Source organism: Corapipo altera, unplaced genomic scaffold, assembly GCF_003945725.1.
Source record: "Corapipo altera isolate COAL_440 unplaced genomic scaffold, ASM394572v1 268, whole genome shotgun sequence".
Lineage (NCBI taxonomy): Eukaryota > Metazoa > Chordata > Aves > Passeriformes > Pipridae > Corapipo > Corapipo altera.
Window position 1 is genome coordinate 8892583 of NW_020884901.1, and position 25174 is coordinate 8917756.

Here is a 25174-nt window from a genome sequence, read left to right on the forward strand (position 1 = left end):
GGGGGTCCGAGGGAGTCCCTCGGAGGTGGAGAGGAGGGAGTGTGGTCCCACAAAGTCCCCCGGAGATGGAAAGGGGTCCCGTGGGGTCCCTCGGAGGTACAGAGGGAAGAGTGTCCCGGGAGATCACTCGCAGATGAAGAAGGAAGGGGGGTCCCGGGGGTGCCCGGAGGGTCCTGGGGGTATCCCCGGCACCCCCCGCCCTGTGGGACCGACACGAGTGGCAATGTCGCCCTCCTGTGGCCCCGTCCCGTCCCTGCAATGGGTTCATTAACCGCGGTTAATGAGGGTTCATTAATGAGGGCCAGGTCCTGCCCGGGGGGTGCCCGCAGTGGGACCTCGACTCCTCCGAGTGCCAGAGCCGCTGTCCCGGACACCCCGCGCTCCCCGCGGGTGCAGCTGTACCGCTGTTCCCGGCATTCCCACAGTCTCCATCTGCGCTTGGAGTCTGTATTCTCCAAGACGAGAAAGCTCCTTTATGGCAGCACCTCTTTGCTCGGGTCCGTCCCAGTCTCCTCCCACGTGGAGCATGGTCTGGATAAACGGGCGGGAACCCAGGACTCATCACTCTCTCCCTCCATCCCAATTTGGGATCTGGGTTGGATCCTGGACCTGAGTATGAGGCCACTTGTCCCCTGACAAGTGCACAGCTCGGTCCTTCTGCCAGGAGGGTGCAGCCAGGTGGGGGTCGGGCTCTTCTCCCAGGTAACAAGTGACAGGACAAGACAAAATTGCCTCAAGTTGTGGAGGTTCAGGTTGGATATTAGTGAAAATTTCGTCAGTGAAAGGGTGGTCAGGCATTGGGACAGGCTGTGGTGGAGTCCCCGTCCCTGGAGGGGTTTGAAAGCCATGTAGATGTGGCACCTGGGGACATGGGCTAGTGGTGGGCTCAGCAGTGCTCAGGGAACAGCTGAACTCGATGACCTTGGAGATCATCTCCAACTCAAATGACTCTCTGTTCTATGGCAGCCACTGATGTAAAATCATTCACCTCCCCCTATTTACAATCCCGTGGGTTAGTGGTGGGCTCAGCAGTGCTTGGGGAATGGTTGAGTTTACTTAGAAGTTTTTTCCAACCTAAGCAGTTCCATGATTTGGGAGCCTGGCCCCGAAGGCCAGGTGTCATTCCCAGGGGATCTGCCCGGCCCTGGGATCTGCCCTCTCCCCGTGCATGCCCGGCCGGCCCCGGGGCCGCGCTGCCCGCCCTCTAACCCGCGTGTCTCCCCAGCCTCCACGCTCTCCCAGCTGTCGGACAGCGGGCAGACCCTCAGCGAGGACAGCGGGGTGGACATCGGGGAGCTCGAGAGCAGCGGCAAGGACAAGAGCCGGCAGCCGGGCCCTGGGAAAAGCCGGAGCCTCAAGGAGGCCGCGAGGAGCGAGGGGGCGGCTGAAGGGGCCTCCAAGCCGGTGAGGGCCCGGGGGGGCTGCTGGCTGTGGGAGGGGGCACCTGGGGCTGTCCCCCACTGCCTCATCCAGCCAGTTCTGCTCCCCCTTCCCCACCGGGCAACAACTGCTCTGCTGTGCTTTGGTGGGTTATTTATCCTCTGTAGTGAGCTGAGTGAGCTCTCTGGGGGGGTGAGCTGTGGGGAAGGGGGTCAGGAGTGGCTGAAAGGGGCTCTGTAGGGCTGATTCTCTCCATGCTGGGTAAATCCAGTCCCTCCCAGCTACAGGGGGCATGGCAGAATCCCTGGCTCTGGGGGAACATCCCCAGGGTGCAGCGAAGTCACCTGTAGCCTGGAAGGGAAGGTGGCAGCAGGTATCAGGGGGTTTCTGATGGTGCTGTAGGTAGGCAGGCAGAGAGCTGCTCTGCTCTTCCTCAACTTCTTCCAGCCCTGCCCATGGTTGGGATCTTGGATGTCAAGAATCAGGGAGCAAATGTGTCTGTCCCTCTGCGGTGACAGCCAACCGTGGGTGTCCCTGCCTGCTCTGGGACACCTCAGGGAGTGTGGCAGGCACATGATGTCCAGCCTCCCTCAGCAGTGCCCTCTCTCCCCACAGCCAGGGCTCCTGGAGCCCACGTCGTGTCTGATCCGGGTGTCCAAGAGCGCTCCCACCTTGGGCATCGCCATCGAGGGCGGAGCGAACACGCGGCAGCCGCTGCCCCGCATCGTCACCATCCAGGTAGGGCGGGCTGGGAACGGGAATAACTCCATGGACATCCCATCCCTCTGCTCCCTGAGCAGGCTGGGAAAGCCTTTGAGCCACAGCCAGAGCAGAGGAGGGATTTGAGGGGTGCCTCCCCCTCCTACAGCCCTGCACATCCCCAGCCATCATCCTGCTGTGGGGGTTTGCATCCGTGTCCTGTGGATGATCCCACATCGTAACAGACATCCTGGGAGCCAAGGATTTGCTGCAGACATTTCAGAGGGAGTCAGGGCAGCCCTGAAAGCTTGGCTGGTGTCTCCAGATGTCTGGAAACTCCCAGACAGAGGACTGGGGGGGGGGAGTGGTGGATGAGAGCCAGACAAGTGAGCCCTCCAGAGCTGTCTCCCTGTTTGCTGTTTACTTGGGGCAAATTTCAAGTTATTTACAGCAAAAGAAAAGCAGAGCTGACTGTGCCTTGGTTATTCTTGGCCACCCCAGCTGGCGCCACGCTCCAGGAGCAATCAGGAGGGGAGCCAAATTCATCCCCTCTCTCCAAAAAGCGAAATATCTCATATCCATCACGTTCCTTTGCCGGTTCGGGGTGAACATGAGCGATATGAAATATATCCCATTTTTTTTCCCCCCAAAAACCACCTGGGTTGGCCCAAAGGAGGGATGGTGGGAAGGTGAGCTGACCACCTCTCTCCTGCAGCGTGGGGGGTCGGCACACAACTGTGGGAAGCTGAAGGTGGGCCACGTCATTTTGGAGGTGAACGGCACGGGCCTGCGAGGCAAAGAGCACCGGGAGGCCGCCCGCATCATCGCCGAGGCCTTCAAGCTGAAGGACAAGGACTACATTGACTTCTTGGTCACAGAATTCAACGTGGCCCTTTAGGGATGGCTTTTGGGAGCGTGGAGTGGGACGGGGATGAAGGACAGCGCCGAGGTGTGAGCGAGGTCCCGCCGCGCAGAGCCCGCGCACGCAGACACCCCCAGCTTGTCCCCAGATGTCCCCTCGCCCGCTGTGGACTCGCTGCCTGGGTAGGGCAGGCTGAGAATGGGCAGAAATCACTGCACGTCCCTCAAAAGTCTCCACCCTGTCCTGTCTGGGGTAGGGAAACCACCCTCTCCCCCTCGGCCGGGCAGGAGGACGGCAGAGGTCTGGGTGTCCCCCCTGTCATTTGAGTGCCACACACACAGCAAGGCGGGCCCGTGGCTCAGGCTGGAGGGGTTTTGGGTGGTGGCCACTCCCTTGGGTGCTCACCCCCTGTGCCCAGGGGGGTGACACAGGCCACAGGTGGGGAGGCAGAGAGAGCAACTGGAGGCCTTGTAAATCGCTGGCAACGTCGTCGTATTTATATATACAGAGCTTGTGCTTTTAATTTTTCAATAAATCTATCAGGGTAGAAAAGGACTGTGGTTGGGGGGGTTCTTGGGGGCTGGGATGGGGGGGAGGAGGGGACAGGGGTGACTGTGGGGCTCCCCAGGGCCTGTAGGGCAGGTGGGGGTGTGGTGGTGGTGGGCTGGGAGGGAATGCTCCATATTAGCCCCATCCCATCCCATCCCATCCCTGTCCCATCCCATCCCATCCCACCCCATCCCGATTTCACCCCCATTCCCATCCCAGTCTTATCCCTGTCTCATTCCCATCCCATCTCATTCTCTTCCCATCTCCATCCCCTCCCTGTCCTCATCCCAATCCCTGCCAGGGATCCCCGGAGGATAGGAAGGGGCAGTGGTGCCTCCGTGACTCCCCAGCACGGGCAGAGCAGGTGGGAGTGCGATTCTGGTGGGCTGGGAGGGGATGCCCATCCCCAGTCCCATCCCCAAACTCATCCCCATTCCCATTCCCCTGCCATTGCAATCTCCGTCCCATCCCCACCCTCATTTAGACCTTCCTCATCCCCATCCTGTGCCCATTCCCATCCCATCCCATCCCTGTCCCGACCCCATTCCCATCCCATCCCATCCCATCCCATCCCATCCCATCCCATCCCATCCCAGCGATCCCGGAGGATGCACAGGCGCAGCAGCGCTCCGCCAGGGGGCGCCCGCGCTGCTTAAATTATTTAAATGAGGCCCTTCTTCCGTGGCTCTGATTGGTCGCGCGCCGCGCGCTATGCAAATACAGTGGAGGGCGGGGCTTATGCTAACGACGTCCCGCTCCCTGCCCGGCGGCGGGCGCGGATTGGTCGGGAGCGGCGGGTATGCTAATGAGCGGAGGACACGCCCCCCGCCGCGGGCCGCGCTATTGTCCGGCGGGACCGGGATCGGGATCGGGATCGGATCGGGACCGGGACCGCGATCAGGATCAGGATCAGGATCAGGATCGGGGCCGGGGCCACCCGGGCTCTCCCTGCAGGTGGGCAGCGCGGGGCGCTCGCGGTTGGAGTGGGAGGGGGGGTTGCACCTCCAGCGGTGCCCCAGGGCCAGATGTGCCCCAGCTGTGCCCGGGGGGGCCGGGAATGGCTCGGCTGCTCCCTGCTGCGGGGAAGAGGAGGAGGGGGCCCCGCGGCGCCCCTGGAGGCACAGCTGGAGGCACAGCCCGGGGGCCCGCGGGGCTGGCTCCATCCCCGGGGCCGCATCCAGCCCTCCCCGGGCGCATCCAGCGCTCTAAGCCCGGCTTAGGCAGCTGGGAGCCGGTTGGGGTCTCCAGGAGGAGCGGGGGGGACTCACAGGCCCGCGGGGAGTCCCTGCGGCCGAGGAGACGGGACGCGCCGGGAGGATGCGGGAGGCAGCAGGAGGATGCGGGACACGCCGCTCCTCGCCGAGGCGTGTCCTCCCCACGCCATCCGAGCCTTCGTGGCCCCGGGGAAACTTGTCATAACTTTCCTCATCGCCGTGCCTCCTCCCCGCCGGGCCCGGAAGGTTCCGGGCGGGTCCGTCGGGGGCTGCGGGGGCGGTTCGGAGCCGCTGCCGGGGCTCGGCGGGGGCTGCGGGACACGGGGCCGAGCCGCTGCCGGAGGCTCCTCCGAGGAAGTCGCAAGGGCAGCTTTCAGCTTCAGTTCCGTGTTTTATTTAAAGGGCAGCCGTGTTTCTGATAGCCGGTGGGTGCCGGTTCTGCAGCACCCTTTCAGTGCCTCCCGGGCGGGGATGTTTTAAGGACTCGCGGAGGGGGAGGGACTCCACGCACTGTTCATACAGGCTGGGAGAGCTGGGGGGTGTTCAGCGTGGAGAAGAGAAGGCTCCGGGGAGACCTTAAAGCCCTTTCCAGTGCCTAAAGGGGCTCCAAGAGAGCTGGAGAGGAACTTCGGGAAAGGGATGGAGTGACAGGACAAGAGGGAATGACTAAACTGAAGGAGAAGTTAAGACTGGATTTTGGGAAGAAATTCTGCCCTGTGAAGGTGGGGAGGCCCTGGCACAGGTTACCCAGAGAAGCTGTGGCTGCCCCATCCCTGGAAGCGTTCAAGGCCAGGTTGGACGGGGCTTGGAGCGAGCCGGGATAGTGGGAGGTGTCCCTGCCGTGTCCCCGCCACCTTTCCCTGCCCTGTGCTAATTAGGGCTCCCAGTGCCACCGGCTGTGCCGCGGTGACAGCGGCAGCTCTCTCCAGACAGGGATTAAGTCTGTCCTTCACGGGCATTAGGGCACATCCACCCCCGGCTGCTGCAGGTATGCTCGGGTTCAGCCCCGGGGGGGACACCTGGGCTGTCCCCAGGAGGAACAGGAGGATCCCCGTGCCTGGGAGGAGGCAGGAAAACGGCCGCAGGAGCTCCCTGTCCTGCCGTGGGGCTTCACTTCGGGGCAAGTGATGGAGAGATGCGTTTCCCGGGGTTTTAGTACCTCTCCATGGGGATATGCCAGCGTGGGGGACTTGGGGGAAGGTTTGGCCCCTCCAGGCAGTGGAATTTGGGTGACACGTGGGCTTTAGAGCCCTGGTGTGGTGACAGGCGTGTGTTCTTTGAGAGGACAAGGGGGTTTGTGAGGCTCTTCCTCACTGTGACGGTCCCTCCCTTGTTCTGGTAGGAAATAATGCAAACCAAGAACGCGGCGTTTCCGCTCCTCTGCCCTCTTTCATGCTCAGAAAAACGGGACTCTGTGGGCTTTAAAAAAGGGTTTATACACCAGGAATTCCTCCCCCCTGGAGTGCAGACACCCCTTGCCAAGTTCCAGCCTGAGGCCGTTCTGGCCTCCTCCAAACCTCCCCAAAAGAGATGCAAAATATCCATCCCTCGCCCAGGACGGGGGTTAAAGGGGGTCTGGGGACCCCCTGCATCCCAGACAGGCACAGATGTGCAAGGGGGGCTTTAACCCCCTTCCCAGGCAAGTGATTTTTGGGGCACAGGGAGGGAGGGTTATCCCCCATCGCTCAGGGGCCGTGGGGATGGAGATGTGGGGTTTAGAGCCCCCCCAACCCGCCTGCTCTGCCCAGGGTTGACAGGGCAGTGAAGGCAGAGTGACAGCAGCCCTGTCCCCCCCTCCCTGTCACCCAGCCAGCCCCGGGGCGGAGGATGCTCTGTCTCCTCTGCTGTCACCACTGATAAAGCCGGGAGCGAGGATGGATCCGTGCTGGCCTTGATTGTGCCGCTGTTTGTCAGCCTCACACGTGTAATGAGTTGGGCAGTCTCAGCCTCCCACCTCCGTCTATCCCACAGGGAGCAGGACAGGGATGGGATCACTGCCTGCAGGCAGGATCAGGGATCAGGAGCTGAGGGCAGGGACAGGCAGACACAACCCCTCCTGCCTACAGGCCGAGCGGAGACCTGGCAGCACTCGTGACTGCTGTGAGCATCCCCTCCCTCTGCCGAGCACCTCCACCCTGAGCCACGATTTGGGACAGCCCTGGCTGAGATTTGGAGGGCAGGAAGGGGGCTGAGGGCAGAGCAGAGTTCAGGGGTGTAAGACTTTTTCTTGTTCAGGGGTGCAAGACTTTTTCTTGTTGAGGCTTTTCAATTTCTTTTTCAGCTCCTTTTCCAATTACGTTGTTGCAAAATCCCAGCTTTCAAAGAGCAAAACTTTAAAAAAATAATAAATATTGGGATTGTTTGCATTTGCTTTGTGGCTCCTGTTTATGGAACCACATTATTTTTCAAGCTTTTCTGTGCTCCCATAACAGTGAGAAACTCACTTAAAGGGGGAAGGAAAAAAAACAAAAAAAAAAAAACAAAAGCCAAGATTTTTCTTTCTTACCACCATGACCATCAGTGGAGGGACTTTCTGGGAAAGCAGCAAATGTGGTTGGATTTGGAAGTGGCTCCTGCAGACTGTGACTGCTGTGGGCAGTGCAGCCTGGGCACCACTGCTCAGAAATGGGGTGACAGTGTGGGTTGGGCATGGCCTTCTTCAACCCTCCCCCCAAAAAAAGACCCAAAATATCCAATATGGGGTTAAAGAACTGCCAGAACCGGGTGGGAAATGTTTTAACCCTCTTTGTTGCAAGAAAACAGGACTCACAATCTCCTTTCTCCCCCCACCAGCCCTCTGGGACCCCCAGGGGTGGTGTTTGGGCTCCTCATCACTCTGGGATGCTGAGGGGCTTGAGGTGGGATGGGAGGAACTTTGGTGGGGATCTCCAGGCCCCATCTCCAGATTGGGATGTGATTCAGGGTTTAGGACTAGAAACACCCCAGCTCAGAGAGGGGCTAAAGCCAAAATCACTCTTTAGCTGTGTTAGTGCAGGGCCTGAGGCATCCCATGGGCAGCCCTGGTGGCAGGAGAAGCTGTGGAGCATCTCCAGGTGTGGAGAATGGAGTTATCCAGTCTGTATGTGGGGAAAAACCTCATGCAAACGGCCCAGGAGGTTTGCAAAACCCTAAGGGATGATTTGGGGTTTGCTCCCCGCCTGGAACACCCCAAAGATGCAGGAGCTTGGAGCTCCTTGGAGCTTGGGCTGGGAATGAGTTGCAAGGATGATGCCCAAGGACCTTGAACAAGGTGGCACTGGAAAATAATCCCCCAAACCCTCACTAATAGCCAAAAAAATTGTAGATCTGAGGCTTGGGAGTGGATTAGGGGACTTTTCCCGGATCATGTGGTAGGTTTGCTGCTCATCACCACCACCCCTGAGCCAGCAGCACCCCAAAATCACCCTCTGGCTAAAGGCAGCCACCCCAGGGACTGTGCTGTGGTTTCATTAGCTCGTCAAGCTCTCCCACGCGTGCCACTAATTACACAGTAACGAGCTGATTAATTGGCTGCCTGCAAATGTGCCAGGACATGCCATGGTGCCTGGGTATGGCTGCAGCATCCCTGGGGTTGTGAGCAGCATCTCGGGGTGGGGGGGGCAGGTGGATACCCCCCCTTGGAAATCCGGAGAGGGTTGGAAATTCCAAGGGGAGGGTCCAGCTGGCTGAATGTTGGGGCTTTAAGGCTTAATTTTGTGTCTCCTGGCAGACCCTCATCCTGATGTCCTCTGGAGGCTGTTGGTCCCAGGGATCCCCCTCCCCTATTTTCCTGCAGCGTTTTGCTCTGAATTTGATTAAAAACTAAAAGGTTTTGGATGGAAAATGGCTGTGGGAGGAGGGTTCAGCCCCCACTGCGCAGGGCCGGATGGGGTTACAAAGTTGGTGGCTGCCTGCAAACTTGCAGGAAGAACCATTTCCTACTTCTGCAAAGGCTCAGCTGCCCCACAGGCACAGGAAGGTTTTGGGGTGCTCTGAGTGATGCCACTTTGGGGACCCCAGGTGGGCTCACAGTGATGGGGGTGTCCTGACACAGGGTGAGTGTCCCCTGCATGGGGCTGGTTGCACCTGGTTTTTGGCCAAAATTGGGGGGGTGGGTTTCTGATCTACCCAAGGGGATGCTGATGGGAGAAGCCCGTGGCCTCTCTTGCTACACACCCCACATTGGGGTTTGGACATCCGGCATTTCTCGAGCTGCTGCTGCGGCTCTGGGAACCCCAGGAGGGGGTGAGGGGGAGCTTGTGCTCTTGGGTTATCCATGGAATGAGTGTGCCAGGTCTCTGCTGTGATCCCACTCACTGTCAGCCCCCCAGATCCAGAGGGGTTTTGGGATGCTCCTGTCTCCCTCGGCACCATCCTACACGGTGACGGTACCGCTGATGGTCCCCAGGCTGTGGCCGCCCATCTGGGGTGACATCCACAGGGTGCCAGCATGGGCTGGGTGTTCCCTGGGAGGGGACAAGCTTTTTGGGGTGGCCCTGGGGGGCTCCTTCCCCACAGGGACCTCAGGGCACCACGAGCTGTGAGTTATGTGGCAGCTCCCGCTCCATGGTGGGATGCAGAGCCAGGGGGCTGATCCGAGGGTGTCCCCCCATCACGGGACGCTGCTCTTCCCCTGGGTTTGGGGGGCAGGGGAAGCCCTGGCAGTGGGGAAACACACCCCAAACAGAGCCCACCATGTCCTGCTGACATCCCTCCCTCTCCCTCGCCCCCCTCCCTCCCCCCCCCAGGACGCGGTGGCGATGTTGTGACCTACATTCGCGACAAGGAGGTCCCCAGCCCGCCGCCACCATCGGGCCATGAAGCGGCACAAGTGACAGGGCCGCCGTGCCCGCGGCCATGGCCAGCCCGGCACCATGGCTGCACTGCACACAAACAGAGCTGACGCCCTGGGAGGGAGAGGACGAGGAGGAGGAGGAGGAAGAAGACGACTTTGAGAGGCGGATGGACGAGGACGGGGTCATCGGCCTGGGGGAGGGTGCCGGGAGCCCACCGTGGGGTGAGTCGTCCCCTCCCTCCTGCCCAAAGCCCCTCGTGGGGGTGGTCGCAGATGTGCTGGAGCCAAGGGGGGCTCCGGGAGGGGTGGGGGCACCGTCTGGGTCCGGCTGGCAGCAGCCCCGCGCCGCTGGTGTTCTGCAGGTGACGGGGATGAGCCGGAGGAGGGGTCCCCGATGGAGGAGGGTCGCTGGCACCCGCAGCAGGACCTGGCGGAGGAGGACGAGGAGCGGGGCAGCTCCGGGGGGGACGAGGGGCCCTGGGGGGCAGAGAGTGACGGGGAACCCTACCCCGAGCTCTCCTGCGAGGGCCGGTGGGGCTCGGGGTCCAGCGGCAGCCCCGAGGCTCTGCGGGAGCACCGGGCTCTCCACCAGTCCCGCGGCTGCAGCACGGATGGTGGGGACACCTCGGCGCTGTCGGACACCAGCCCTGGCCCTGCCACCCCATCCCGCCGGCCCCGGGGCTGGGGCACAGCCGGGGGCACCTCTGGGGGGCACGGGCAGGGGTGGACCCCGAGGCGGAGCCTCCCACTGCCTCTCTCCACCGACGACCCCCGCGATGCCACCAGCCCCGAGCCTGTCCCCAAGCCCCAAACAGCCCCTGGCACCACTGGCTTGGCACCCCCGGAGGAGCCCCAGGGCGCCGGGAGCCCCCCAACACCCCAACTGCACGACAGGTCCCGGGTACCCAAAAAAGCGGCGCCCACGGTGGTGCCCCCCGAGCCCACCCGGCAGTCGCGGTCCCTGAGCCCCCGGCGGGGAACAGGAGGCAAAGGGCACAGGGATCCCTCGGGAACGGGCACGGATGGCACCCAGTACGGCCGCGGGCGCCTCAACCACCCCCTGCCCGACCTGTCCAAGGTGGAGGCGCGGGTGAAGTTCGACCAGAGCTACCGCCCCCCCCGGGGCCGGGTCCTGCCCGCCCGCCCCCGGGTGCCCGGTGGCCCCGTTGGCTTCAAGTCCCCGGCCGAAATCGTGCGGGAGGTGCTGCTGAGCAGCGGGGAGGGGGTCCCCCCGCAGCCCCTCAGCTCTGCCGGGCTGCCACAGGAGTTCAGGTCCCCCAAACAAGCCACCGCGCTGGTGCAGCAGCTCCAGGTAACGCCCAGCTCCTCCCAGTTCGGCCAGAGAGGTCGCACTGGGAGGGTCACCGAGGTCGGGGGGGGCAAGGGGGGGTGGTGAAATGGGGATGTCACCGGCTTCGTGACCTGGGGCTGTGTCACCCACGGGATTTGGTGCTGTGTCACCCACGGGAGGTTGGTGCTGGGCACCCCTTCTCAGTCCTACATGGGGAGGACGGAAGAAGCAGGCAGGGATGTGGGCAGTGCTCAGGCTAGAGGCAGGGATGCTCGTGTTCCCCCAGGATGTCCCCTGCGATGCCCTCCTGTCCCCTGGGAGTAGAGGGGGGCCCTCCTCACACAACCAAACGGGGGCCAAATCTACCCCAGACGGGCCGGGTGCTTTGGGGGGCGGGTTTCTGCACTCCAGAGTGTCACCCACCCATAGGACCCCCCCCAGGCCTGTTGTCCTCACACAGGGCTGCCTCCCCCCTTTGCCGTCCCCCCTGTACCGGGTGCTGGCCCCCACTGGTGTCCCCTCCCTGCAGGACGACTACCACAAGCTGCTGACCAAGTACGCCGAGGCTGAGAACACCATCGACCAGCTGCGCCTGGGGGCGAGGGTGGGTGTGGGGTCGGGGTGGCTGTGGGGGGGTCCCCCACTCTGCTCCTCCCTCCCTGAGGTTATTCAGCGTGTCTTCCTCCCCCGGCCCCCTCCTCCTCCTCCTCCGGGGGAGCTGCGGTTGAGCAAGCCCGGCCCAGGGAGGGAGGGGTGAGGCCACCGCAGAGCCCACAGCAAACCGGGGGCCACCGCGCCCCCCTCGTGATGGGGTCCACTCCGTGCCAGGGGGGCGGCTGAGCCAGAGTGTCCCTAAAATGGCGAGGCACGTCGCTGAGATGGCAGGGCCACCGGCGGAAGCGTGTCCCCGTGTCACCTCTGCCACCTCCTGCCCTGCGTGGGGGGGAAGCTGAGGCAGGGCCGTGCCCCCTCCACACCCGAGGTGCTTCAGGGTGCCCCGAGGGCACGGTGGGTGGGCGGTGCCGGTGTGCAGGGTGGGTGCCTGAACCGTCGTCCGTGCCCAGGTGAGCCTGTTCTCGGACCCACCCCAGCCCAGCCGCAGCCTGGCCATGGGCACCGTGGGCACCGGCTGCCGTGTGATGACCCTCAGCATCCCACAAGCCCGGATGGCAGCTCTTGGCACGGCCACGGCCACAGCCTCCACCTCGCCAGCTGGAGGTGGGTTGATCCACGTTTCCGTCCATCTCATCCCCCTCCTGCTCCGTTTTTTTGCGGGATGTTCACCCAACACCCACGGGCTCCTCACAGTGCGGGGGGGGGGGGGTCCCCGGAGTCACTTGTCCTCGTGTTTTCTCGCAGCTCCAGCACCGGGACCATCAAATCGGGGGGGTTCACCCCACCCCCGATCCCCCCCTCCGCCCGGGGGGGGCTGCCCCAACTGCCCCGGGCCGTGCTGCTGCCCCGGCCCCCGGCTCACCCGGGCACTGGCGGGGCAGAGCCGCAGGCTGCAGGCACAGGCAAGGACCGGGGGGGCTGCAGGGGGGCTGGAGGGGCTTTGGGGAGGGTCTGCGTGGGGCTGTAGGGAGGGGGGCTGCGGGGAAAGTGCTGGGGGGCTGCGGGGAGGGGGGACTGTGGAGGTGGCTGTAGAGGGCTGAGTGGGTGGGGGCTGCTGTGGGGCTGTAGGAGGGTGAGTGGGAGGGGGTTACTGGGGGGCTCCTGGAGCCCCTCGGCTGTGGGGAGAAGGGCAGTTGGGGAGAGGGCTGGTGGGGGCTGGAGGGGAACTATTGGGGTGACTGGAGGGGGATCTGGGAGGTGTCACAGGGAGGGGTTTTGGGGGGAGTGTAGGGGGGTCTGCAGGGGTGGGGGCTGCTGTAGGTTGGGGGGTGAGTTGTGGGCAGCTATGGGGCTGTGGGAAGGGGGACTGTTAAGAGGGTGCTGGGGGGGGGCTGCGGGGAGGAGGACTGGAGGGGGCAAACAGCGGGGTGCTGTAGGGGTGGGGGCTATTGGGGGGACGTGGGGAGGGGGTGTGTTGGGGGGCGACTGGAGGGGGATATGAGGGGTGCTGCGGGGAGGGGTTTTGGGGGGAGTACTGGGGGTCCTGGGGGAGGAGGGCTGAGGAGTCTGCAGGGGTGGGGCTGCTGGAGGGATGTGGGGCGAGAGTGTGTTGGGGGGGCGACTTCAGGTGGCAAGGTGGGCTGTTGAGGGGACTGCTGGGGGGCTGTGGGGAGGAGGGCTATGGGGGGGCTGCAGGAGTGGAGGCTTTTGGGGGGATGTGGGGAGGGGGTGTGTTCATGGGGTTACTGGAGGGGTCTGGGGGGGCCGCAAGGGGGCTGTGGGGAGAAGGGCTATGGGGGACTGCAGGGGTGGGGGCTGCTGGAGGGCTGTGGGGAGCCGGGGGGGGTGTTGAGGGGGATAGTGGAGGGGGGATATGGAAGGGGCTGCGGGAAAATGGGCTGTTGGGGGAGGGCTGGGGACGGGGGTGTTACCGGGAGTGCAGCTGGGGGGAGGCTTTGGATGGGGGCAGTGGGGAGGGGGTGCAGGGGGGTGCTGAGGGGACCTGCAGAGGGGGGACTGCTGCAGGGCCGGGCTCAGCCCGTGCTCTCCCGGCCAGGTGGAGTCCTTCGAAAGATGGATCCATGTGGGGAGTCCCCCACCCTCGGAGCAGCTCCAGGTGTGTCAGCCCCTTCCCGGACCCCCAGCCCGGGGCGGGACCAGGGTGGGTTTTGGGGCCCGATGCCGAGTGGGCAGGGTCGGACCCCGCATTCCTTGTGCCGCAGAGGATGAGGCTGCTGAAGGACGCGCAGGATGCGCTGGAGCGGGAATACCTGCGGGGCCGGCAGCAGCTCCCGGGGGCTGCGGGGGGGTTTGATCCTGACCGGTACGTGCTCGACCCCCACGGCCCCCTCTTCCATAACCTCGGGAGTCATTGTAACCCCCCCCCGGGACTGATGGCCGATGTCTTTCAGGGCGGTAGAAGAGGAGATTTACCGCCTGGGGCTGCGCCTGGAGGGACTGAAGGAGCGGCTGGAGCCGGGGGACAGGCGGCAGCCCCCCCTACAGTCCCCTCCGCAGCCCCTCCCGCAGCCCCGCTGCCCCCCAGCCCCGTCCCCACCGCCGGCCCCCCACTCCCCCTGCCCCGAGGTGAGCTGGGGTGCAAAGGTGCTGGGATGGGGTACCCTGCTGCAGCTAGGGGGTGTCAAGCCTCTCGACCCCCCCTTTTGCTGTGCCCTGCAGAGCCCTGAGCTGATGGACGGTCCCCTGGGGACAGCGGGGGACAACGAGGGAGTGAGGGGGGGGCTGCCCTGGCCCCTCTGGCACAAGCAGCTCCGGGTGGAGGAGGATTTCGCGGACCTGCTGGAGCAGTGAGTGCCTTCGGGGCAGCGTGGGAGGGGCTCGGGCAGGGAGCATCTCCCCGAAACCACCCTGTGATCCCCCCCAGGTACAAGCACTTCAAGTCCCTGCCGCAGTCGCTGAGCCTGGAGCAGCTGAGCCTGACGGGGAGCGGGTCCCAGGAGGAGGTGGATGCTCCTGCAGCAGGGGACGGTGACCCCGGCAAGGTCGCCTGCAGGACACGGTCACTGGAGGAGGGGGCCGACCTGGAGACCTTCCCCTTGTAAGTGCTGAGGGAGAACGAATTCCTAGGCAGGGTGAGCAGGAATTTGCCATCCGGGCTCCTGTTTTGCCTCACTGGCTTCAGAGTTCATGATCTCCACGGGAGAGCTGCTGCCCCAGGGGTTTCCCCGCATTCGGGGTTGCTCTGCCTCATCCTCATTCTCCATCCCTTCCCCCACAGGCATCCCCCGGAGAGAAAAGCTGCACTGCTGCCCTCCAGGGGACCCCCAAAGGCAGAGGGGTCACGGGGCCACCCATCCCCTGCCATCTCTGAGGAGCCACCAGCCACTGCCAAGCCCCACCTGGTGGCCCCCGGACCACCACGGGCACCCCTGTCCCGCTGCAGCAGCGGGACGGGCAGCGCTGCCCCCCAGCACGGGCCCCGCAAGGTGAATCCCATGGGTGCCCCCCTGCCAGCACCCCCAGACCCTGCCGGGGTTCCTGGGGTGCTCAGCACCGATCCTGCTGTCCCCGTGCCCCTGAAGGAGCAGCGCATCGTGTCACCAGAGACTGACAGCGGCTTCGTGGGCTCGGAGGCCAGCAGGGTGTCACCCCCCGTGCGCACCCCCGAGCACCGCCCCCCTGGCACCGGGTACGGCCCCCGCACCTGCCTTCGGGAATTCGGGGGCACGGGCTGTCGGCTCTGTCGGCGAGGGATCGAAGAGGAGCAGGGATGGGGGGAGAGGCTTCACGGCCGTGGGGCGCAGGGAGAGGGTACGGGGGGGTTGGAGATGGGCAGAGTGCCCCATGGCTGGGGGGTGAGCCATGAGGGCTCCCTGCATGACCTCTCTCATCCCCAGGACCCCCGGCTTGCTGGGACCCTCCATCCCCATCCCCACAACCCTCCGTTCCCCACGGAACAGAGAGACGACCCCGCTTCCCTCCGAGACAGCACTGATGGGCATCTACCCCGCGGGAGGGCAGGGGGGCACGGGGGGGCCCTGCCTGCCCCCCAGCACCCCCTCGCAGAGCAGTTCCCCCCCTCGCTGGGCCGAGAGCGCGGGCAGCGAGGCGGGGCCCGACCCCGGCGGCGACGGAGGTGAGTAGGCAGCGTTTGGGGAGGGACGAGTCCACAGGGAGAGAGATTTGGGGGGGGCCCTGGCCCTGGGGAGGGGGAGACGCTCTGGTTTATGGTGTTCCCAAACCCCTTTGGGTGCAGGACTGGGGGTGTCTCCTGAGATTCTCTCTCCTGAGGCGGGAGGAACACCCCCATTTCTCACGCTGCCAACCTTGACTCACTGTACTCCCTTTGCTCCGCAGCTCACACGGACTCGGAGGTGGGAGACGGGAGCTGTGCCAGCACCAGTGGACACCCCCCAACCATGGCCAGGAGGGTCCCTCCCTCCCCAGCCCCAACCAGCCCCCCACCATCCCCTGAAACGCCGTCCCCCACCCTCCTGTCCCCCGACCCGCCGTCCCTCACCCCGGCTCGCTGTGACCTGCTGGGCTCCCGCCTGGAGCGAGAGTGAGTGTCCGTGGAACCCCAAACCGGGCCAAACCTCCCCCTGGGTGGCACAGGGACCCCCCCAAAGGCACCCCCACATTCTGCTGGGCAGCAGCAGGTTCCCCTTCTTGGAGAGCCGGGACCTCGCTGGGGCTGAGCCATCCAGACTCATGACACATGTGGTGCCTGAGGCTGGAACCCCAGGCTTGGTTTTGGGGGAGCCTCACAGCTACTGGTGCTGGTAGTGGGGATGGGGGGGTCTGGGAGGATGGGGCTGATCCTCCCCCAGGTCCCCCAGCCCTGCTGGGGTCGTTGCTGGCTGCAGACGCCCCTCAGCGTGGCCTCTGTCCCGCACAGCCAGGCCATCCGGGAGCTGCGGGAGGAGGTGTGGCGGCTGCGGCGGCGGCTGGAGGAGACCCTGCACCGCTCCCGCAGCTATCCCGAGGGAAAAGCCACTCCCCGTGTCACCCCGGCCAGGAGACAACCCGTGGGCAGCGCCCCATCGTCCCCCCAGGACGCAGCACCCTCGGGGTAGGTGGCAGGAGGGACTTGGGGGGCGGCACTGTGTCCCTGTCCCAGGGGCGTGGGGACACCCCCAGCCTGTGCCACCTCTGCTGTGACAGGGAGAGGTTGGGCTTGGGGGGACCGGCAGCTGGGCGGGTGGGGACACTGAGGGTCTGGGTGGTGACAGCATCTCTGTCCCCTCCGCAGGGAGCTGAGCCCCCCGGCGCGGGGCAGGGTGGCCCCCGGGGTCGCACCCACGCGGAGGGGCAGGTCGGCATCGCTGCCACGGGACAGGCCGGAGCTGGACCTCAGTAAGTGGGACCCCAGCGAGGTGGGGACAGAGGGGACAAGCCCCTCCCTATACGCCCCTCCCCGAACTGACTGGGATGTTGGTGGGGCTGCGGGACTGCGGGGACCAGGCAGGTCCTGGTGGTCCCATAAGACCCGCGCAGTGGGTCCTGCAGATCTGGGGCTCGGACCCACCGGATCCCACCCCACTTCTCTCTCCTCTGCCACAGCCTCCGAGTCGGACCCCTCGCCCGCCGGGCCCCGGGCACGCCCCTCCCTGCGGAAGCACCCTGGGAGCCCCCCGGGAGCGGTGACATTCCGGGGACAGTACACAGGTGGGTGCTGCTGGCGGTCAGTGCTGGGGGATGGGGTGGCCACCCCCACTTTGGGGTCCCCGGCCGTGCTGACGCTGGGTTTTGGCAGGGACACGGTACCAGGGGGGGACACCACGTGCTGCCCCAGCACCCCGAGAGGAATCGGGCACCGCGGGGTGCCCCCGATGTCACAGGAGCGGGACATCATCGGGTGAGTGGGGAGAAGCCCCCAGCCACTTCTGGCCTTCCCTGCCACCTGCTAACAGAGCTGCTAATGACTTATTCATTAATTACAGAGGCTCGGGGAGGGGGGATCCCATTCCTCATGACCTGAGGCTCTCCCTTGCCCCTCGGCCAGACCCCTCTGCCCTGGGGCTGCAGCCACTGGTGTCACTGGGAGCAGTGGGAGCCTGTCCTGGATACCTGCCTTTGCAGACCCCCTTTGCAGCAGCAGCCCCCACCCCACCTCCCAGCCCATCCCAGCCACCCCCCAAAACCACTCTGCTCTTCCCCAGCATCCCTCCCTTGTTCTGCACGGGACATTCCCGATTTCCTCTCTGCTCTCTCCACAGGTGGATTCCGGGCTAGTGATGCCACCCAGCAGCCCCAGCACAGCACCCCAAGGAGGACACGCTGCCCCACTTGCCGGGCACCCCTGGGCTCCCCCGTGCCAGGCAGCAGGGACAGAGCCGCGCATGGTGGGTGACGAGGGTGACACGTGCTTGGCACAGCCTATCCCTGTGTGGGAGGTGGGCAGGGAACAGCCCTCAGCTCCCTGACAGTGCTTGGGGACAGAGGTGACAGCCAGCAGTGCCACCTGCGGGTATGGGTGTTCCCACCAGCAGTGGCTGCCCAGGGGGTGATGTCACCTGGGGCTGCCACTTGATGCACAGCCCTGGGGACATCCAGCACCCCTTGGGGTCATCCAGCACCCCTTGGGGTCATCCAGCACCCCTGGGGACATCTAACACTCCTGGGGACACCTCACCCCCCAACCACCTTCCTCTCTCCCCACAGCAGAGCGTGGTCCCAGTGCCACATCGTCCCCAGGCTCCCACGTTGGTCCCCGAGCCGAGAAGCCGGATCAGCCCGGATTTTGGTACCTGGCAGCCGGTCCTGCTGCCACGGCTGCCACCGTCTGCCTCACCCCCGTCCCCCTCGTGCCTTACGTGCCCTCCGTGCTGTAAGGATGCTCTGCGGGCAGGTGGAGAGGGGGTCCAGGGTGGGTCAGCATCCCCCAGGGGTGCAGGGTGAACCCAGGCAGGGCTGTGCCTGCTCCAAGGACCTGCTGGTTTGCCCACAGATCCCATCCGGGTGGGAATGGGGTGACACAGCCGCAGCTCCTTTGGGGAGGGGTCTGAGCGGAGCGGGAAGGTCCTGGAGAGGGGGGGGGGTGGATGAGGTGGAGGAGAGGGATGAAAACAAGGCAGAGGGGGGGGCACAGAGCCTGGGGAGGGGGCTCAGAAGCAACACTGAGCCCATGTCCCCTTCTTCTTCCTTCCAGCTACTGCTCCCCAGCGGTACCTACCTCAGCCCCCGCCACGGCCGCGGTCCCCCTGCACCTCACCGGGGGAAACCGGCGGGCACAGCGACCCCCCCGGGCACAGCCCCGCCACCGCTGCCTCAGCCTGGACCTGGAGGAGCTGGACGAGCTCAACTGGTCCCTGAGCCGGGCCGTGGAGGCTGCCCAGAGTGTCAGGGTGACCACCACCCGCATGAGCCGGGCACTGGCCGCTGAGCTGGGCCGGGCACGGGATCTACGCAGCTCCTGCCTCTTCTGAGGGTCTTCTGCAGGGCTCCTGCCTCTTCTGAGGGATCTGAGGGCCTCCTGCCTCTTCTGAGGGTTCCACTGGCACCTTCCAAACCATCCCTGCCCTCACAGCAGGCAGGGATGAGGAGGAGGAGGACGGTCCCCTCACCATCAGCATGCCAGCACTGGGTGCTCCCAGTGCCAGATCTGGGGGCACCAGGGCTGGAGGCATCTCCAGGGGGTCCTGCCCTGGCTCCCACCCCCTTCCTGCTTGCCCTGGAGTTCCTGCATCGCTTGTCTGTCTGTCTGTTTTCAGGACCACTCAAGCTGCAGGAGGGGGGAGGGTGTGGGCAGGGATCTCCTGGGACCTGCAGCACCCTGGGGAATGAGCACCATCCCCTGGGACCAAGGGGGTGGCCCCGTGTCCCCCCCTAAGGCAGTGGCCACCCCAACCTAAGCACTTCTGGGGCTGCTGTGACCTGGTGTAGGTCCTGCACAGGTCGAGCCCCCCTTGGCAGCTGTGTTTACCTCTGTGCCTGCATGGGCAGAAATACCTGTGATTCCCTGTTCCATCCCTTTCCCAGATTTTAGGCCTCCTCTGGGGGCTTAACCCATGTGTCCCCCTCCTGCTCTGCCCTTGGACTTGAACCCAGCGGGATCCTTTCTGGGGAAACCCTTCTTTGTGTGGGATTTTTGTGATTTATTTTTTCCCCAAGACAGCCAGTAAGCAGCTAAACCACTCTTTGAGGGTTGATTGATGATATATAATGTGTGCCTATATATATGTATCTATATATGGATATATCTAGACAGAGATAAATCCATGTCTGTCTATATTTAGATATATATCTCTAGAAAGACAGAGATATCTCTATATATAAATCTGTATATACACAGATCTGCATCTATAGATACATCTTTACATAGATACATATGTATATATATATATATATATTTTGGTTTTCATTTCCAGCACAACCCTTAGGGCATTTGTGGGGCTTTTTTTGCCCAGCCCTGGATGTGGCCACCCACAGCATCATCCAGGACGAAAATGAAATTAAGGATTTGGGGTTTTCCCCTGGGATTCCCAGGGAATGCAGCCTGGTAGAGGGAAAAATCACCCTGCAAGACTGAGTTGGGGGTAGACGTGGTGCTGAGGGGTCTGCAGAGCCCCTGTCCCTCCCAGCTGGGTTTGTAATGAGTTAATGCCTATTTTTTTTAAGGAATTTGATGTGGTCAGAGCAGCTTTTCCTGGGATGGGTCCAGTCAAACCCCTCCAGCACCTCCTGTGGCACCCCAGCTCTGTTTATCTGTAGGACCTACCTGAAGTGCCAGTGTCAAATGTATTTATTTTTGCTTTTATTTGTGGTACAAAGACCCCCATTTGGGGGGGGTGGGATCAGTGCCACCCCCAGAGAGTTCCTCAGGTCCGGAGCCTTCCTGAGCAATCCCTGAGCCTGATCCTGCACCCCCCAGGGAGGGGCTGGGAATGGGACTGACTCCCTCCCCCCTTTGTGGGGGGAGAGGGGTGGATTGGGGGGATTTTAAAGAGGATTTCTGTGTCTCTGGTTGCCTCTGCTCGTGCCTGTGTCCCAAACTGGAAGCTGTGACCCCCCCCCAGCCCAGCCAGGGTACGATGGGAAGCACGTTTAACGATCCCAAATGCAGCAGCCAGAAAAATGATGGGTTTTTTTTCCTCATCCCCTATTTTTTAACGCCCAGCAGAGCCACTGGGCTGGTATTTTGTACTAAGAAATCACCTATTTTTCAAGGAAATAAATGTTGTTGGATGACTTTGTGTGCTTATTTTCCTTTCCAAAGCCGTTTCTCAGGGGGAGTTTTGGCATCACCACACCAGGATCCCTCTCTTGGAGGTGTGTGGGGTATTTCCCTACATCTTTTCCCTGTTTTCCTGGCCCCCAACGAGTGGCACAGCACAGCCCCAGTTGCACTAGGGATGGAGATCGCTTTTATTTAGTCACTCGAGTGCTTTAGTACAGAAGAACAGATATACAGAGATGATACATGTTTGTGCTTCAACACTTTCAAACATTTAGATTCCAGTAATTTCAAGGTAAACAAGTTCCAAGACAGACTAGATTATTTTTTTTTTAAAGTTTTCCTTTTTGATAAATTATTTTTTATATAAATAACTGTAACAGAAAAAAAAATAATAATAATTATAATAATGTCCAACATACAAGATCCTGAAGCATTTGCATTGCTAAACCAAGAAGGAACAAAAACGGGCTGGGAGGACCGAGGGGGGGAACCAACAAATATCAGTGCAATGATACAGCCTTTGCCCTAAAAATATATATTTAACTTTATGGGCAAGGAGCAGACGGGGAGGGAAGGGGGGACTAACCACCAACGAGGCAAGAAAGAGCAATTTGGGGGAAGGAAAAGGGGGGGGGGTCACAGCCTTTGGGAGGAGAGAGAACAAAACCATAGACCCCAAAATATTGCAGTGCATCTAATGGCAGGGGAAGGGGGGGGCAATCCAGGGGGTGGAAAATAAAAAAAGCCCAACTAAAATCAAGAGGTTTGGGGAAATCACTATACACCAAGCTTGTAAGAACGTCACGAGACACAGTCATTAATATACACAGAGTCCAGAGGGTTTTGGGGTGGGCCCAGAGGGCTTTGGGGTGGGCCCAGAGGGTTTGGGGTGGGCCCAGAGGGTTTGGGGGGGGGCCAGGGGGGTGGGGGGGGCCGGGGGGGTTAGGGGGGGCCAGAGGGCTTGGGGGGGGGGGGTCTCGGGGCGACGGCAGGCTCAGAAACGCTTCACCACGGGACGACACGAGTGGGGCCGGGCACGGGGCACTGAGCTTCCTTTGGGATGGATGGAGAGGTATCCAGGGGTAGATATTCTGTATATATATATATAAAAAAGTAATTTTTATATATATATATATATATATATTTGAAGGAGTCCCCGGAGAGGAGGAGGTCAGGCTGAGCAGGGCAGAGCAGTGGCCGTGCAAGCGAACGAGCCCCATCTCCAAGTTTTGACCGTTTTGGTCCCTTTTCACATGGGAATTGCCACAGCGTGAAGCGTCCCGGCTGCACCTCCCTCACACCCCCACCCACCCCCGGGCACAGCTGGCAGGGGCTCCCACCACCCCAAAAAGCCATGGGACAGCAGGTGGTGGCGGGGACCCCCCATCCTGCGCCGGCTGGAGCGATGTGGGGTGTCCGTCCATCCATCCTTCCACCCACACAGGACCCCAATGAGGAGCAACTTCCCCAAAAAAACGGTGTTTTCCCACTATTTTCCCACCATATTCACTAGCAATGGGCAGATGGTTACTCAGCAACGAGCTCCTGGGCGCTTCCCACGGCTGCAGCTACAAATATATAGATTTTTTTTTTTTCCTTTTTCTCTTAAACACAATGCATCCACTTTCTTAATATATATATATATATTATTTTTTTTTTTTTTGGCTGTTGTCCCCTCCCTGTGGATAAAATGAGATGGGTTGGGGGGAGGAGAGGCAGTGGGAGGGGAGGGGAGGGGTCAACACAAGAACAAGAGAGAGAAGCTGTGCCCGCTGGGTGCAGGGTGGCACCCGGGGCCGGGAGCCCGGCGGGGACGTGGGTCGGCATCGAGTGGTGACGGCGTTTCCTTTTAACTGCTGCTCTCTTCCTCTGTTTTATTGAGTTTCTTCAGCGTGTCCAGCAGTTTCTGTGGGGTGAGGATGTGCGTGGACCCTGTGGGAGCAGAGGAAAAGGGGCGGGGGGGTGAGGAATCAGTGATGGGTTTGGGACACCTCCCCTTCCCCGCTGTCCCGGGCCCCCCTTACCTGGCGGCGCCGGCCCCGCGCCGCTGGAAATGCTTGCGGGGAAATGCACGTCTGTGGGGAAGGGGAAGGGGCGTGTGGGGGCGTGGATAACGGGAAAGGGGGGGAGAGGGAGGGATGAAGGCGATGGATGGAGCTGGTGGGACGAGGAAGGGGCAGGGAGGTGCCTGTGCAGGGGGGTCGTGGCAGCGGGGTCGCTACTGGAACCTTTGGGGATGCAGGAGGGTGAGGTGGGGGATGTGGGTGGGCAGCAGGGAGCAGCTGGCATGGAGGAACATTCCGTAGGTCCCCAGGGAGCAGTAGGCATGGAGGGTCATTCCACAGGTCCCCCAGCTTGCAGGGAGCATCCTGGAATCAAGGGGTGGCTGGGAAGGGGACGGGTGAGAGGGGAGGAGGAAAAGGGCTCTCGCCTTCTGCTGCACCCACCACATTGCCCACGCCAGCCCGTGCCCTGCAGGGACCAGCACACAGGGGATGCCGTGGGGAGTCTCACCAGGAAAACCACCAGCAGCTAAACCCCAGCAGAAGGTCTGGGGGTCTACAACCTCAGGGGGCTCCTGCCCATCCAAGGGGTTCAACTGCTGCAAGAGCAAACCTGAGCTGCCTGGGGATTCCAGCCCTGCAACCATGGCAGTGCCCAGCCTGTGCTGGGGTCTCCACCCTGTGCCCACTGCTGCCTGCTCTTCCCCGGGCACTGAACCCCCAGCCCTGCTCCAGCAGCAGCATCCCGGGGTGTTCCATCCCCCTGCCCAGCCCTGGGACACCTCCCTGGGCAGGCAGGACCCCGACCCGCCGCCCCCAGCCCTGGCGAGGGGGGGGACTCGTGGCATGAAGGAGCCGGCCAGGCCCGGCCAAGAGACATGGCAGAGGGGTGATGGAGCGACACTGGATGCTTTTCCACCTGGGAGGAGGAACCGCAAGCATTTTCTTATCGGAGAACCCCCCAGGACCCAACACAACAACCAAAGAGAGGAGGACCGGAAGAATCAAAGAAAACCCTTCGGGGAGGAAGAGTTTCTTTTTTCATTAATAAGCTGCCTTTACTTGGTTTTCTTTGGCTCACTCCATTGCTGGAGCCTGATCCTCAAATGATACCCTAGTGGAGTCCCTGAAGTCGGGGTGCCTCAGGTCCATGAGAAATTTGGTGGGAGTGAGAATGTGAGTAGAACCTGCAGGAGAACAGAGCGGGGCTGACGGCCGTGCCGAGGCTCCCCCCACCACCACCACCTGCTTTTGGGGTGAGGAAGGACGCGGGTGGACCCAGAGCATCGGAGGCGCATGCAGGGGGTGGTCCCCGGAGAGAGGTGGGATGGGATGGGATGGGATGGGATGGGTGTCCAGTGACAGGGGGACACATCCATGGGCAGCAGGAGGTCATGGAGATGGGATGCTGCTCCCAAGGAGCTGATGAGATGCCAACAACAGGCTCCACCAGCCATCCTGGGCAAGAGTCCAGGGACCAGGAATCCAGATGAGACGCTGAGGGGAACCTGCCCCTGCCCTACAAGGTGTGTATCCAGGCTGTGCTTCCCTGAGGAATTTTAGGGCACTTAAAAGCTCCTTGCTAACATCTGGTAGAGCTTCCACTGTGTCCTCTCTGCCTGACCCACAGCTCCTCTGGGATGCTGAGACTGAGCACACAAATGTCCTGTTGCCCAGAACCCCTCAGGAGGGCTGTGCCCAGGATTCCCCTCCTGGGAAGCTCAGGGGCATGAGCTGAGCTGGAGGTTTCACCCCTCTGATCCCTGCCTGGGGTGAGGGACCCGCTGCTGGGGTAAATGCCACCCGTGAGACCTTGTCCTGCCCAACAGGAAAACACATCTGCCACTTGCACAACGCGTGGTTTGCTTTTTCCTTCCTCTAATGACCCCAAGAACAAGCAACACAGGTGCAACAGGAGCTGCCAAAACTTCCTTCCCTTTCACCCAGCCCCGCTCAGGCCAAGCCAACCAGAGAGACAAAAAAACAGAGAGCCAAAATGAGGATGGGTGGAGTGACACAACCCGGATGGGAGCGACGAGGAGAAAACCCTTCCGCCGAGTCCCAGCTCCCGCAGACGTCTGGAGCTGGGAACTGGCGGGATGCGAGCGTGGGATGAGCACAGGCAGCACCCAGGGGTGGGCCCGGGGGGGTCCCCACTCACCTATTAGCACCTCCCACTTGCCGCTGGCTTGTGTCACCTCGTAGGCGCAGCGCATCTCGTTCATGCTCACCCCGCCCAGGATGAAGATGATGAGGCGGGGCCCGCTGCGGTACTCGCCCGGAGCCTTGTTCTTGTGCCAGTGGCCATAGCGGGCACTGAGGGAGGAAGAGGAGGGTGAAGGAGGGCACGGGGCAGCACCTCTCGGCTAAAGAACGCGCTGGTTTGCTCCCAGGTGGGGCAGGAGGAGCGCGGTTTTCCAGCGGTGAGCGCGGCTCGAGGTTACGGGCTGGGAAAGTGAGGAATGGGATGGCTGGAGGGAAATGGAGGAATGGGATGTCTGCAGGGAAGCTGAGATACAGGATGCCTGAAGGGGAAATCAGGCATGGGGTGCCTGGAGGGAAAACAAGGAATGGGATGGCTGGAGGGAAATTGAGGAATGGGATGGCTGCAGGGAAATGGAGGAATGGGATGGTTGGAGGGAAATGGAGGAATGGGATGGTTGGAGGGAAATGGAGGAATGGGGTGGCTGGAGGGAAATGGAGGAATG

At 62.4% G+C, this 25174-nt stretch overlaps 3 protein-coding genes across 7 annotated transcripts in view; 2 read left to right on the forward strand and 1 right to left on the reverse strand.

The window, feature by feature from the left end:
• Positions 1 to 3493, forward strand: part of WHRN (whirlin) — a 50754-nt gene extending 47261 nt beyond the window's left edge. For all 3 annotated transcript variants that reach the window (XM_027650283.1, XM_027650284.1, XM_027650285.1), the window contains 3 exons: positions 1226 to 1404; positions 1996 to 2118; positions 2795 to 3493. In XM_027650283.1, the coding sequence (XP_027506084.1) occupies positions 1226 to 1404; positions 1996 to 2118; positions 2795 to 2977 (485 nt within the window). In that variant the 3' untranslated portion in view covers positions 2978 to 3493. The remainder of the gene's footprint in view (positions 1 to 1225; positions 1405 to 1995; positions 2119 to 2794) is intronic.
• An 849-nt stretch (positions 3494 to 4342) lies between these two features.
• Positions 4343 to 20474, forward strand: AKNA (AT-hook transcription factor). The gene is made up of 21 exons (XM_027650302.1): positions 4343 to 4444; positions 9432 to 9700; positions 9841 to 10790; positions 11299 to 11373; positions 11834 to 11987; positions 12129 to 12286; positions 13381 to 13440; positions 13547 to 13647; positions 13736 to 13910; positions 14004 to 14131; positions 14209 to 14382; positions 14563 to 14973; positions 15182 to 15420; positions 15642 to 15846; positions 16183 to 16356; positions 16537 to 16640; positions 16848 to 16952; positions 17041 to 17142; positions 17327 to 17629; positions 17949 to 18114; positions 18436 to 20474. Exons 2-21 carry the CDS (start codon positions 9541 to 9543, stop codon positions 18710 to 18712), a joined length of 4221 nt encoding a protein of 1406 aa, XP_027506103.1. The 5' UTR covers positions 4343 to 4444; positions 9432 to 9540; the 3' UTR covers positions 18713 to 20474.
• A 956-nt stretch (positions 20475 to 21430) lies between these two features.
• The window catches only part of STXBP1 (syntaxin binding protein 1), a 30957-nt gene continuing 27213 nt past the window's right edge, over positions 21431 to 25174 (reverse strand). For 2 of the 3 annotated variants that reach the window (XM_027650128.1, XM_027650129.1), the window contains 3 exons: positions 24628 to 24782; positions 23529 to 23653; positions 21431 to 22395 (listed from right to left, as the gene is read on the reverse strand). In XM_027650128.1, coding sequence (XP_027505929.1) covers positions 23544 to 23653; positions 24628 to 24782 — 265 coding nt within the window. In that variant the 3' untranslated portion in view covers positions 21431 to 22395; positions 23529 to 23543. The remainder of the gene's footprint in view (positions 22396 to 23528; positions 23654 to 24627; positions 24783 to 25174) is intronic. The other variant, XM_027650130.1, reaches the window with a different exon arrangement.